General features: G+C 37.1%; 1 protein-coding gene across 1 annotated transcript in view; it reads right to left on the bottom strand.

Moving 5' to 3' along the window:
- The window catches only part of HCN1 (hyperpolarization activated cyclic nucleotide gated potassium channel 1), a gene marked incomplete at both ends in the record, with an annotated part of 195,527 nt that overhangs the window by 23,305 nt on the left and 158,666 nt on the right, over nucleotides 1–13,556 (bottom strand). The window contains one exon of the mRNA XM_080362948.1: nucleotides 521–761. Within this exon, the coding sequence (XP_080219074.1) occupies nucleotides 521–761 (241 nt within the window). The remainder of the gene's footprint in view (nucleotides 1–520; nucleotides 762–13,556) is intronic.

The following is a 13,556-nucleotide window of genomic DNA, read 5'->3' as shown; positions in this document are numbered from 1 at the left end:
GCACTAAAATTCAGTGAAAAAGCACTAATAACAGCTTGAAATATTCATGAATACCAAAATAACCCATATAAATAATCGCCTTTTATCCACTGCCTGATTGTGTAATTCTTACAGGGATTTTTACCTTTTAGAAGTACTTTACAGTTATGACTCAAAACCACTATCCCTTTTAAAAGAAAATGGCTCTTGTTTATTTTACCTTTAAATAGCTATAAAATTACTATGTAGATTATTATATTTTTATTTAAATACTGTCTGTTAAATAACAGACTAATTAATTCAAAATAACTTAAAAATTCAGGAAGGTCATCCTGCATCTTCAATAACTATCCTCACAATAGTAAGCAGACTCTGAATGTCTTATTCAGAAATATTTTGTGCACTCTGCAGTTGGAACTGTATAAGCAAAAGACACTCAGCAGACTTGTTCTGATGTCTCTGTCTGATATTCAGACATGTTTTGTTCTAATGCATTCACTCCAATGGTATCATTTATTTTCATTTATTTTTTCCTACTCACCTCCAAAGTAAGAGCCGTCTGTCAGCTTCAGCTCCTTGTTGGATTTGGTGATGACACCAGCAACACCGTGCTGAATGAAATACATCTTTTTACCGACAGCCCCTTCTCGGATAATATAATCTCCAGGTTGGAACACCTCAAATCGCAGTTTGCTTAGCATGGCGGTCACAAAATTTGGGTCTGCATTAGCAAAAAGAGGCATTGTAGCAACCAGCTTCCGACAGTTGAAGTTGACAATCTCCTAAACAGGAAGGAAGCAAAATGATAATAATTGTCAGTGAATAAATACAATATGATTGGCATTGGGAAAAAAAAGAAAAAATCTGCTTTCTTCACAAAGAAGTTCTTTATGCTGATATTGGACTTTCCTGTGTTTCTTTCTGTGTCTATTCTTTTAATCTTTAATTATATTTTTGTCTGTTTCTAGTGAAGTGGTTGAAACACAGTTCAGTCTGATTTGTACTTTTGAAGTGAAAGGTCGTCTTCTTCAGGCGATTTTTCACATTATTTATTATTCCCCTCAGATTTTAAGCATAAAAATACGACAGAAAGATGAAAATTAAATAGGAGTTACACTGCCTGACCACAAGAATAGCTGCTGCAATAGCTGTATTAAGTGATAAAGTTATGCAAGCCCCGTGTTTTCAAGCATTCCACCAGTAACATCTTTCTGATCAGAACAACTTCAGTGGTAACATAAATGCACATTACAGTCAGCTGCAGGGCTAGCTGAAATCAACAGGAAAATTTCCTTCCCAGAATTTAATTCCTTTTATGAATATAGAGGCATACAATCCTGCCCTTCAACGAAATACATATATAGCAGATCCTTATATGCAGAAAGCACTGGTATTTTTCTAAGATTGCTACAGGCCTTAAGGGCGTCTCCCACCAAGAATACTTATATTTACAGAGCCAACTATGAGCACATCTACATGAAAGTATTAGTATCGAAAAGCTATAAATATCCTACTTGTTTAAAAAAAAAAAAAAAGGAACAATTTCTGAAAGAGTTTCAAGCTCATTCTTACAGACTTTTCTTTGTCTTAGGAAAATTAACATGGCCACTTGTCATACAGATTTAACAGTGTATTGAAGAGCTGAGGCTAATCAGTATTACACATGGAGAGGGGCTCAGGGAGGCAACATCAACTGCGTTAGCAATGCAAACATGACACGGAGAGCATGTATGATCATCCGTATATAAATGCACACAGAGCAAATAAAAGAAAAATACAACCAGCAGCCATCTAACTGCTTTGGAAAAATAAACATAATTTCGCCATCAGTGGAGTATCCCTAGCATTTCTTACACTAAGCCAAGGCTTTGTGAGTGGTGTAAAGGAGACATCCCATCTACCAATGCTCTCACCCCCTTGACTGAGACCCATGCTGGAAGTTGCTTTTTCAACCTCCCATGCATCCACTGTCTCATACTCACATATCTCATACATCCCATGCAGCCATCCCTCTGCGTAAGAAGCTCAGATGTCTTTGCCCACAGTTCAGACAAACTTCTTGCTTCTCCTCCCACCCCCACTATGTGATGTCCTGGTTGCAGGCACAGTGGAGAAGTTGAGCTCTTCCCACAGTATAAGCAACAAGCCATAGTGGGTTCTTCAAATCAGTGCTGTTGCATGTGGGAAGGAGGTGGGAATCTCCCTTTGCAGGTAAGCAAATGGCTACTGAGGCAATTAAGAGGCATGGGCCTGACCTAAGAGCAAAGCAACAACCACCTTTCACAGAGAAATTACATCCTTTCAAAATAAATCCAGTGAAACTCAGAAAAACAATGTGAAACAAAATGTTTCAACAGGCACTTAGGAAGCAGGAATCTGTTATCTCCAGCAATGTCTTATTTTCCATTAAAAAAATAAAAAAAAGTGCAAAATTATGTCCTTGTGCTAGTCCTAGGATAGATTTATGGTCTCTTCTGACAATCCTGCAAGAAAGTGTCATTATATGATGACAAAGTGGAAACAGAAGTGTCTCTAGGCAGAAATGAACATCGATTCGTAACAAAGTACAGGGAATCTCTTTAACCCTGGTCTCAATAGCATCACAGCTATATACTTAGATAAATACTATATAAGCCTTTCCTCCTTCTCTGTTTTTCCTCTGCAATAAGTCAATGTGATTAAAAAAAAAAACGACTTTATACAATTATAATTTAATGCAGATTTAATTCCAGAATTATTGGGTTAAATATAGAGTGAATGAAGAGTAAGATGCTACATCTTCAGTCAGTCACTGAACTCCAATTGAATTCAGCAGGGATACGATTCCACCACAAACATTTTATCTGAGAATTATTTATAAGTGATAGAAATAGAACAACACTTCATTTCCTTCAGTTTTCACACTACTGCCTCCCTCTCCTCAGCCTCTCTGCTTGCCATAACATCCCCTTCTTATGACTACTTTGGCATGCCTGAAACACTGCATCATGGATGGACTCCATGGCTAAGCACAAATGGGCTGGATTAAGACAGGAGGAAACAGATCTGAGACCAAGAGTAGACTTCTTCATGGTTGCATGAAACTTGAAATGTACAGGAATACAAGGCAGGAATAGAAACAGAAAAGATGTGAGGAAAAGAGGACTGTGATGTGTAATAACGGGGAGACTTCCACTTACAGCAAAGAAGAGCAGTCTGGCTATGACTCTCAGCCAGTGCAGGCAAAGATAGGGATGCTATTGGTGTCACACTATGGAACAATACTATCTATGCACACAACATCAGAATCAGAGCTTAAAAAAACCCCACAAACTACTATTGCTTGTAAAAGCACATGGAAAATTTGATGCAAGATGTCTGCTGTTTGCCTGAATCCTAAAGTATCTGAAGGAACAGCACTGCAAGGTGTGAACCACCAGAGAGATGTCATTGGCATTCAAGATCAGTGATGCCTGCTGAGTCATTAAGTCTAGAGGAACAATCCCAGGCTACCCCTTCTAGTATATTCTGTATGAGGGAAAAAATACTAAGAAGAGATTCCAGCTGACTGTCTTTCTAAGGGATGAGGAAAAGACTGTTTTCTTTTTAATCTAAATGCTCCATTCCTCAGTAAAGCTTCAGCCACCACCTCCCTCCCAAGGGAAAGCTATTCTCTGCTCCCTCTGCTCGTGGTATGGTGGCGTCATGCGAGGAGTCCCAGACTGCATCCTCAGCACTCTATGAGACTGCAGAAAGGCAAGGCTGATGCTGGAAAGATGGAAATAATTATTACTTCTCTTGCCTTTCTCAAGGGCTTTTCAGTAGACTTGCTGCTTGTTTTCTGTTTCTGAAGTGAATAGCTTGTCTTACGTGTCCAGGAGGCAGAAAAAGGGAATTACTACAGAAAGCAAAAATTGACTGGAAATTATATAGAAGCTGGTGGGGACGAAGAGAGAAGGCTGGGAGAGTGGAAAGTTCAACTCCAGTCATGATCAGGAAGAAAGAGCAGCATAGACATAGGTGGAGCTGTATTAAGACAGAGACAATGGCAGGAAAGCAAAAAGAAGGAATACAAAGATATAGATAAAGGGAAAAAAGAAGGCAGGAAGGTTGGCTTTAAAAAGAGACTGAGAAAATGAAATTCCTGGAAAAGCGAGAACATGGGAGCACAAACCTGGAGAAAAGGTGGCTGGAGTGGAACTTGAGAAGTGGGGCATATAAAGAAAAGAAAAGGGAAACTGGGGAAAAAAATATATAAAAAAAGAAAAAGAACAAAAAAAAAAAAATAGTGATCAATAACTTATCTTACTAGCATCATAGGAGAGAATGATACAGACAGAGGGGAGAATTCAGACCTGCGGGACTCCTCTGCACAGAGCCAGTCCAACCAGAAAGAAATTTATCTCATCTCGGGAATCCCAACAAAACACACCACTGTCACAGGATTTTCATCCTTGAAACATCATGTCCTCTTATGGCTCCAACTTCTGCCCACCTTTCTCTCTCAATATGTGATCTATATCTGGATATGCCCATGTACACACACATTACCTGCTCAGCCTGAGTTGCCTAATGAAGGCACCAACATCGCTATAAAACCGCCCTGCTGTGGTAATTTCAGCCATTATATCCTAGTAATGCATCCATTTTGTTGGTTAGTTTTCTGTGCAAGTTTATGCTAAAGTACAAACTTTCCTTATTTAAGACATTAGAAGGTGGAAAATTACTGAGGGAGAAAGAAATGTGTCATTTTAAGTGCTTTGTTTTTCTGTAAAGTGTTCTTTTATTTAAATATGAGATCATTCAGAGCAAGTAAAATACATTTCCCTGAGTCTTAATCATAGGCAGTGCAGCAATTTCAGATTCTTATGTATTACTTTAAATACCATCTTGGGGAGAAAGAAACAGTAAAGATTATGAACGTGTTTTAGGTAATTCAGAAAGTACCAGGAGAAATAGTTCTGTGTTTTGAAAGGTAACATAAGAACAAACTGCCAAATTAAAAACTGACTTTTGTGCAGAGAAAAGTCTTTCACTCATATTTTCTTTGAGTTAATTACTTGAAGCCAGACTGGACCCAGATTATGATGCCCAATATGCTATCTTAATTAAATGAAATAATAATGATTTTGTCTCACCTCTACATGAATATAATACGAAGTGAATCCCAAAGAAAGGATTAGGAAGGTGTTATATAGCTGAACTGGTTAAAGGGCAAGAGTGATTCAGACCTATGTGGAGCAAGTGTTGATCCAGTTCAAGTATTGGTCTCTGTTACACAAGAACTAAGTCGGTGGTGCAACAGTCTGCTTTATGTAAGAGATTGTTCGGTAATTACACTGGCTCCTGCTCCTTTATAGTGTGCTGTTTTTATTACTCACCTTGGCCTTCCTGGCTATTTTTTCAAACTGATGTTAAATGATCAGATATCATTATTTTGCATGGGTTCAATATTTCTGGATGACTGCTCTGATGCATCTCAAGATGTCACATTTACAGAGGCAGCTGCAAGGTTGTCCTAGCTGTGACCAAGCCACAAAGGTGCCCATCTTCTCTGATGGCAACTTTAAGACTTTTTAGGATCTTTTCTCCAGGAGAAGGTTTTTAGATAGATGGAGTAGAAAAAAGCAAAGTTCTTCAAAGATCACTGCTCCTGAAAGGTTCTTTGCTTTTTCCCACTAATAAAATTGAGCTAATAGAAGGTACTACTTCCATCTATACCCATCTGTCCTTCTTATCTGTAGGCCACCAAAGCCTGTCTGTGCCTACACAAAAAAATAGTTTAGTTTCATTAGGTCACTTCTACATAATATTGTAAAAATCTAGTGCATAACTTTAACAATGCACTTTTTGCTTTTCTGAGTCTCCCTTCTTTCGATTCTGCTTTCAAAGGATGTGAAACTAAACCAGTCTTAATTTATTTGCCATTGAAACTCTCTTCACTAAGAAACCTATTTTTTTTCTCTTAGAAGTAACTCACAAAAGAAAAATTACCAAGCAATTGATTAAGAGCAAACCATGGGAAAAAGCATATTTAGAGACTTGGGGCCATGTGATCAGGTTAAATACGTTTAAATCAGTTTTTAAGGAGTCATATTCTGTACGTGTTCATTATTTTCTGAAATTTTTTAACCCATTGGTCAATTATAGTAAATTTTGGCAGAAAACAGACATCTCACTGATATTAAGTTCTCCCGGGTTTTATGACAGTAGGTATTCAGGAGAACTAGGATTAGTACCCCACTGAGGGAATGACTACATCATTAGCTCACAACTTAGTTAATGCCAGAAAATCTGCATGTGGCAACAGGATGCAATATTCTTCATTTCTGGTGCACTGAAATTGTTCAAATTGTTTTAACACATTCTGTTTACTCATCTAAACATAGTGTATGACTTGAAAAATAAATTTTGCTTAGAGGCTTTCATATGAGTACTAACAACCATGTATGTTTTTCTTTGAATGGCATTTCCATGATTTTTCATTTTTCAATTAGACTGATCAATTTAACACAGAGACTCTGCTTAAATTTTACTTAGAGAAGTTTTTGGATAACATAACTGAAGTCTAGAGCTGTATTGAGAAACACAATTCTTTTTTCTTCAGGAATTTGCTGTTTCGCCATTCTGTCAACATAACTGAATACTGCAGGTGTGTGTGTCTTAGAAAATCTCCCTGTCTAGCCCTTTTGACTTTAAAGCCCAAAAATGCCCTGTTCTGAGATAAACTATGTGTTTGACCTACAGGCAAAGCATAAAACCTGAAAAAACTCTCATATCTAAGGCAAGGACAGCACATGTGAACTCAGTTGCCTTGAAAAAGAGTGGGTGAAGGAAGGCAGGAAGGCAGGAAGGCAGGAAGGCAGGAAGGCAGGAAGGAAGGAAGGAAGGAAGGAAGGAAGGAAGGAGACACTATCCATCCTTTTATTCACCCATCTGTCCATCTGTTCCTTAACTGGGCTAGTTTTAAAGGGAATTCAGTTTTCATCTTGTTCAATGTTCTGAAATGTGCTATGTCTCTTAAGTTTGGTTTCCATCTGGGAAAGGATGAGAAATATCAAAATGAGAACAGCAATACATGCAACATTTTAAGGTGGTCTGTACTTGTGAGATAGCCAGCCTAATTTCAAGAGCTTGAGAAGTCCTGATAATCCAGATAACTACTTAAAGTTTGGGCCAGTTGACCAACCTTTACTTCTTGCAGGTTTTACCTTCTGAACTGTACTGATGACCAATTTTTCTGAATGCTCTTAGTAAAAAAACAACCATAGTTCATTACAGAAGAAAATACGGAATTAGTGCTGTACAACACAGCAGTTGCTGTAGAGACTGCTCCTTTTTGCTGACAAAATAAATAAATGGCAATTTGCAAATGTATTTAACAATCATTATTTCAGTTTTCTGCCCCTCAATAACCAAGTATCTTCATTCCCAATTATGTGTGTGTACATTTGTGTGTTATATTCACTAATATTATGGTATTTACTAAATAACATCTTTGGCAGAGGGTACTTAAGATTGAAATAATGGTTTAGTAAGGCATTTTAAATACTAAAGTTGTATCATTATGGCAATGAGACTAAAGATTTAAATGTGTTTTGTGAAATTGTGGCAGAAAGGTGAATCCTAAGAGATGTGAAGTCTGCAAAATCCTATTGGTATTCATATCCTATTGGTATCCATATCAGAAACTTGTGTGAGTATCAAAGAATAGTGTGAGCTAGTCATCATATTTGTGGTACAAATTAATGGAGCATATCTCACATTTTTTTTAAAACAGTGATTAAGAAACAGAAGGAAGTTAGTTTTTCTAACAATTGAAAACCTTTGTCAAATCTGCTTGCTCAGAGGTTAATACCTCCTGCAGCACTGCTTTTCCACTCTATTTGGAGCTTCCTGTCTCCTCCTCTATCTGGTAATCTGATGATTCTGGAAACCATATTCATCCTTACTCATTTGTAATTTGTACTGAAGCTCCAGTGATACCACTTGGTAACATCAATCAGTCTTTATCTGTGATCTGTGTGGCAGCTACTATTTTTTCCTACTACATCCTTCCAAAAAAAGGCTCAAATGCTACTTATAGCTTTTCTGAATGAAGAGTACTTCTGATATTCACCAGAGTCAGTCAGATTTCACCTGATTGCCAGGTAAACAAAAAAAAAAAAAGGTTCTGTTTTAGAACAGTGCTGTAAAGAATGCTGCTATGCTCAGGACACTGTTTGATTCACCTGATTGCAAGGAAGAGTAGTTGTGCGTGACAGAAAGAAAAAAGGGAAAAAGACAGTGGAGTTTCACAAAGGCAGCCTGAGTTACACTTACATTTGTGTGACTTATTAGATAAAATATATTGATTTGGGTGCTTTGTTGTGTAAAATATGTCAGTCAGAATGCAGAACACCATTTTATGACTCAACAATACAGTCTATCTTGCTGATGAAAAACAAGGCCATTAAAAGAATAACTTGTGGATGAAAGCTGGGAGGAAAAAAGCTGTTTGAAGCTAGCAGGGAGCTGACTGGGTGCTAAAACAAAGTACTGAAGCAAACAACTAGGTGGCAGGAAAAAATCAACATGCCTTAGGAGAAAAAGAAAGCCATGGCTTGGATATGAATTTTTGTGTTGACTTATTTCTAATATGCATTTGTTTGATCAAGACCAGAAACTGAAGATAGTAATGCTTCCAGGGAGATTTTATTCTGAGCTCTGCAACAGACAAGAAATTCCTTCTGCCATGCCATCCCTCCCTTTTTGTGCCCTCCTTCCTTCTCCAGTCGTCTGTGTCCTACAACCCAAATGGCCAAAATAACTGAGTCCACAAGGAGGTAGCTCTCAAGAGAACATGTTTTATCTACACCCTATGAATTTGGTTAGCTGACACAGTAACAACAACCAGGAAAACAGTTATTTAAAAATCAGTGGTGATCTTTTCACTGAGTTATTTTAAAGCTCTCCAAGATCTCAGGAGCAGAAATACTGTTATCTTGTTAATTGCTAGGTTAACACTTACTTCTTATTATGAATTAAAAGCCCACTGCTTCAAAGCCTATCTTTATAAAATGATTAAGTGGCTTAAATTAAATGTTACTGATTATACTGGATAAATCCCAGTTAGCTGAGCTTGAAATATTCACAATGAAACAATATTTAGAGTTTTAAAGTACATTTCTGTTTGCATCTAATTTGGTTTGTAACTATTCAATGAAGGCCTACCATACATTAGGATATGGGAGAAACAGCAAATTCCTACATTTATCTAACACACAAAATCTAAACATTGCTATTTAAGTATAATCCACATCTTAAAGTGGCAAAAAAGAGCATTTGTAAGTAATGAGAAGATTTATTTAGTTTTCTTAGACAAATATGTGACAGAACCCTGAATGCCTCTGTGTGTGTGTGTGCGCTAGAATATTTACAATGTCACCTATAGATGTACACATCTATATATAACAGAAGGATATAAAAAGAAAGATTTGTAAGTAATGAGAAGATTTATTTAGTTTTCTTAGACAAATATGTGACAGAACCCTGAATGCCTCTGTGTGTGTGTGTGCGCTAGAATATTTACAATGTCACCTATAGATGTACACATCTATATATAACAGAAGGATATAAAAAGAAAGATAAGGAGGATCTGAATCAGCCTTCATCACTGCTTTGCTATGTGAACTGGGGCAAGTTAATGATGAGACTATTTGAATTTGCCTTCTAAAGGAAGCTGCTGAAAAGAGCGCTGGAGTGGGTTCAGGCACGAGGGCTCAGTGAAGTTATGCTGCAAGTAGCAAGTTCTGATAAGGATTCTAAGAAGCTTATGACCCACATTCAGGGCACTGTGCTGGAGCGCAAGAATGCAGAAGCAGGAAAAGCACTGAAAGCGCTCACTCTTGAGCCCAGTTTTACAGTGAAACACGAGGATGATGTTCAGCTGTAAGGGCGAGACATGGAGAGCTGGCTCCAGAAGAGGTATCATTGGATGGTAAAAATGAAGATGAATTCTCTGGGAATACATTAGTAGAATGACAGCCAGACAGCTCTGAAGATAGAGTTTGTTTGAGAGTGCCACTTTGGATGGTATTTGTAGCTGCAGGGGAAAGAGATGCATGAATGGCACGGGAGGTGTAAAGAGAGGAAGAAATTCTGAAGTGCACGTAGGCATGGTGACAGCAAGAACAGCTTCGATAGCAGATGATGTGGCGTAAAGAGAAGGCAAACTGGCAGGGATAGACTAGTCAATGTGGATTAGTAATAACAGCTAGAGTATAAGTAATGTATTAGACTCTTTAAACATACAGTAGGCAGACACACTTAATAATGGTACAGTGTCAGAGTAACAAAGAAAGTCACATTACAACTACGATCAAAATAATGATCAAGACTTGACAGATCAAGGATGCACGGGACATTCTCAGCGTTTGTGCATCTTGAAAAGCATGGAGAGAAAGCAGCTACAAAACAATAAACAAGAATCAGGGGAGATACCTGAAGTCTTCTGTCATCTACGTTTAGCAATTATGCTGTACTTGCTCTCTGCATGCAATCACTAAGGCCTTAAATATTTGTGCTTGTGCTTTTTTTTCCAGGACTAGACATGCACTAAAAGCAAGGGGGCCTGATGACAGCAGGGCGCCCAGGAACTGCCATTAGCATCTGTGCATAGGACCTGGCAGCCACAGGATTCATATGCATATGCAGTACCACATTCCTTATATCAGTTAAATATTCTTCTCAAAACAATTTCAGTTCATCTGCTTGCCCAAAGTTTTAAATTTCTTTAACCATTAATAGCGTTTAAGTATAATTACATTACTCACCTCATGAATTAATTATAGGTTGAGGATTATTTCCATAAGAAATATGTTCCTATAATTTATTCAGAAAGATTTTCAAGTTATCTAAAGACTGTATCTTAATCTCTGCTTTTATGAATAAATTTATCTGCATTGATTTTATATCATAGGAGAGTCCTTAAAACTGTTGTCATTACCATTCATTTTAAGGTGATATATTGTAGCCATAGACCAGTGGCATAGGAAATATGTGTTGAGATATACTGTAATAGTGAAAAACAAAAAGACCATATTGGAGTACATAACGCGATGTATGTCCCTAGTACTATGCAAAGATATCAAAAGAGTATGATATAGTATTTTTCTCTCACACACATCTTGGACACGTGTTTCCATGTATGTGCCCGAAAGTTTGTCTATGTGTGTATATATACAGATATATATGCTCTCCTGTAGACATATTTTTATGTGTACATGGACATATCTATATGTGTACAAATGTACGTCTTTGTACATTTAATGTAAAAAAACAAAGTTCAATTAATGTGTCTCATGAGAACAATATTTCAAAACAGTTTTAGTTAAATATTTAGAGGTTAATATAACTCATGTAAGGGTGTGTGCTTGTATAACTGAAGTTATAATCTACAAGTAAAAAGGTGAAAGGAAAGAAGATTCTGCTCCCAGTCCCAATTATGTTCTTTGGAAATGAAACGTCCTAGTGTTCTATATTCTGCAAGGACACATGATCTGTATCTATTTTCAGCAAACATCTTCTCACATGGTGGCCTAAAAATAGGCTAGCCATGAACTTTAAATAATGGCTTAAGTAGGGTATTAACCTCTTTCTCATATTCTAAGTTTGTCCCGTTGCTGTAAGTATCAATATTATGTAGAACGTATCTGGTGCTAGAGAATGACAAAGCAAGCTACATACACCTCCATTTCTGCTTCTCTAAAGATGTAATTTCCTCTTAAGTTCTTTCAAGGTCTGTTATATAGTAGGCTGCTCACATAATATTGGCAGAATTTCTCCTCAGTAGTGAATCTATTTTGTGACAGATACTAAAAAGCATGAGCTATTACATTTCCAGCCCCTACAGATGGGAGACTTTCTACTCTTGATGAAATGTGGTTGATTATGGAATCTCACATTTGCATAAATACAAAAGTGTTTATACAATGTGCAGCAATGAGTGCTACAATGACAGCTAGATTATTGTTTCAGGATGTCTGTGCTAGCCATTGTATTTCACAAATAATCTGTTTCAACTCCAACAGCATCATGTTCAGGTATATTTTTCAAACGATTCTTAGTAGTTCTACTCTTTTCTTACTTTTTTAATAGCCACAGACTCATCTTTGCTTCCTGCTTTTTCAATTCAGTACAAGAAAAACTCATTGTGAAATAAACTTATTTTTAGTATATGTGACATTCACAAGATCACAGAAATAAATATGAAATAGTTTTCAGTTGCACAGTTACCTAATGACTGTAATCTAAGCTAAAATTAGAACTGTTAATTATAAAGAATATGGCTTTTCTTTAAAATGTATATAACCACAAAGGTATTTACTTTATCCACAAAATAGTTTAGCCTTCTAGGAAGGCACTGTCCAATGCTTCGAATACAGTACAGTGATCAGAGCACACAAACACTCAATGAGTTAGTAAATCGTGCTCCTGTATGTGCTTTATGGCACCTTTTTAGTATCCTCTCAACCAACCACAGAGTTTTTGCTTTTCACAAATGGGGGAAAAGAAAAAAGGATTTATTAAAAAGAAAATTAACAAACACAGGCTCCACTGGACAAGCTGGGAGATAAAGATCCTCTTAGGGGAACTCCTTGCCTGTTAGAGCTCCACTCATACCCAGGCTGGCTTAGGATCTGGGGCCACCGCTGAGTAGGACTCTGTGAAGGTCTCATGAAAGAGACAGAGACAACAGATAAAAACCATTCCTTTGAACTCAGGCCAGGAGCTACCGAGAAGTCTGTACCTGCACTCACAGCACCAGATCCACATTTTGCACCAGCTTTTAACTCCACTCATCTCTTAACAACCTTGTACCACAGTAGTTTAGTACCAAGTGGAGGAAGACTCTTGTTAACCATTAAAAATACTAGACACTAAATACCTTCAGTGTTAGACACTTATATTTAAATTAAACATGTGTAATTCAACACCTTGTGCATCGATACCTATGCTAAATTTCATTCTCTGTCCATTTACAAATAATTTCAACAATTTTTTAGCAATTCTCATTTCCATTTAATGTCTTATATAAAAACACTTTTACTTCCACAAGATTATTTTGCAACTGAAGAAGAGAACCCTGATTTTTCAGGTACTAAGATTTTAGGGGAAAAAAAAAAAAAAATCAGTATTTCACCACTGTGTTACCCACATGACAATTTTTGGAGAAAATTCTACTTGCTTTTTGTGCTTGCTAGAGAACAGTAACAGTTCAAAACTATGGATTAGACAGAGTTCTGTGCAGGTGCCAAAATAAATATGTTTTTTTTTGTTCAAGTGGCACTAGATAAAAACCAAAAGAATGACCTAGCATAGCCATGAAGTTCAGAATTTAACTTGGATATCTCCCATAGCTTCAACAAGATTTACCTTCTTAAATCACCAGCGTACCAACCGGAAATTAAGTTCATTAATGTGCATTCAGAACAGATTTTGTGCTCTGCTGATTTTTTGTCCTCCTTGTTTTTGCCTTTGAGATCATGTGCTTTTAAAAGGCAACTCCAAATTTATGCACAGGAAATGGTGTGTAGCCTTCTGTATGTTGTTACTAC

This window comes from Nesoenas mayeri, assembly GCF_963082525.1.
Source record: "Nesoenas mayeri genome assembly, chromosome: Z".
Lineage (NCBI taxonomy): Eukaryota > Metazoa > Chordata > Aves > Columbiformes > Columbidae > Nesoenas > Nesoenas mayeri.
This window is presented reverse-complemented; position numbering and strand designations above follow the sequence as displayed.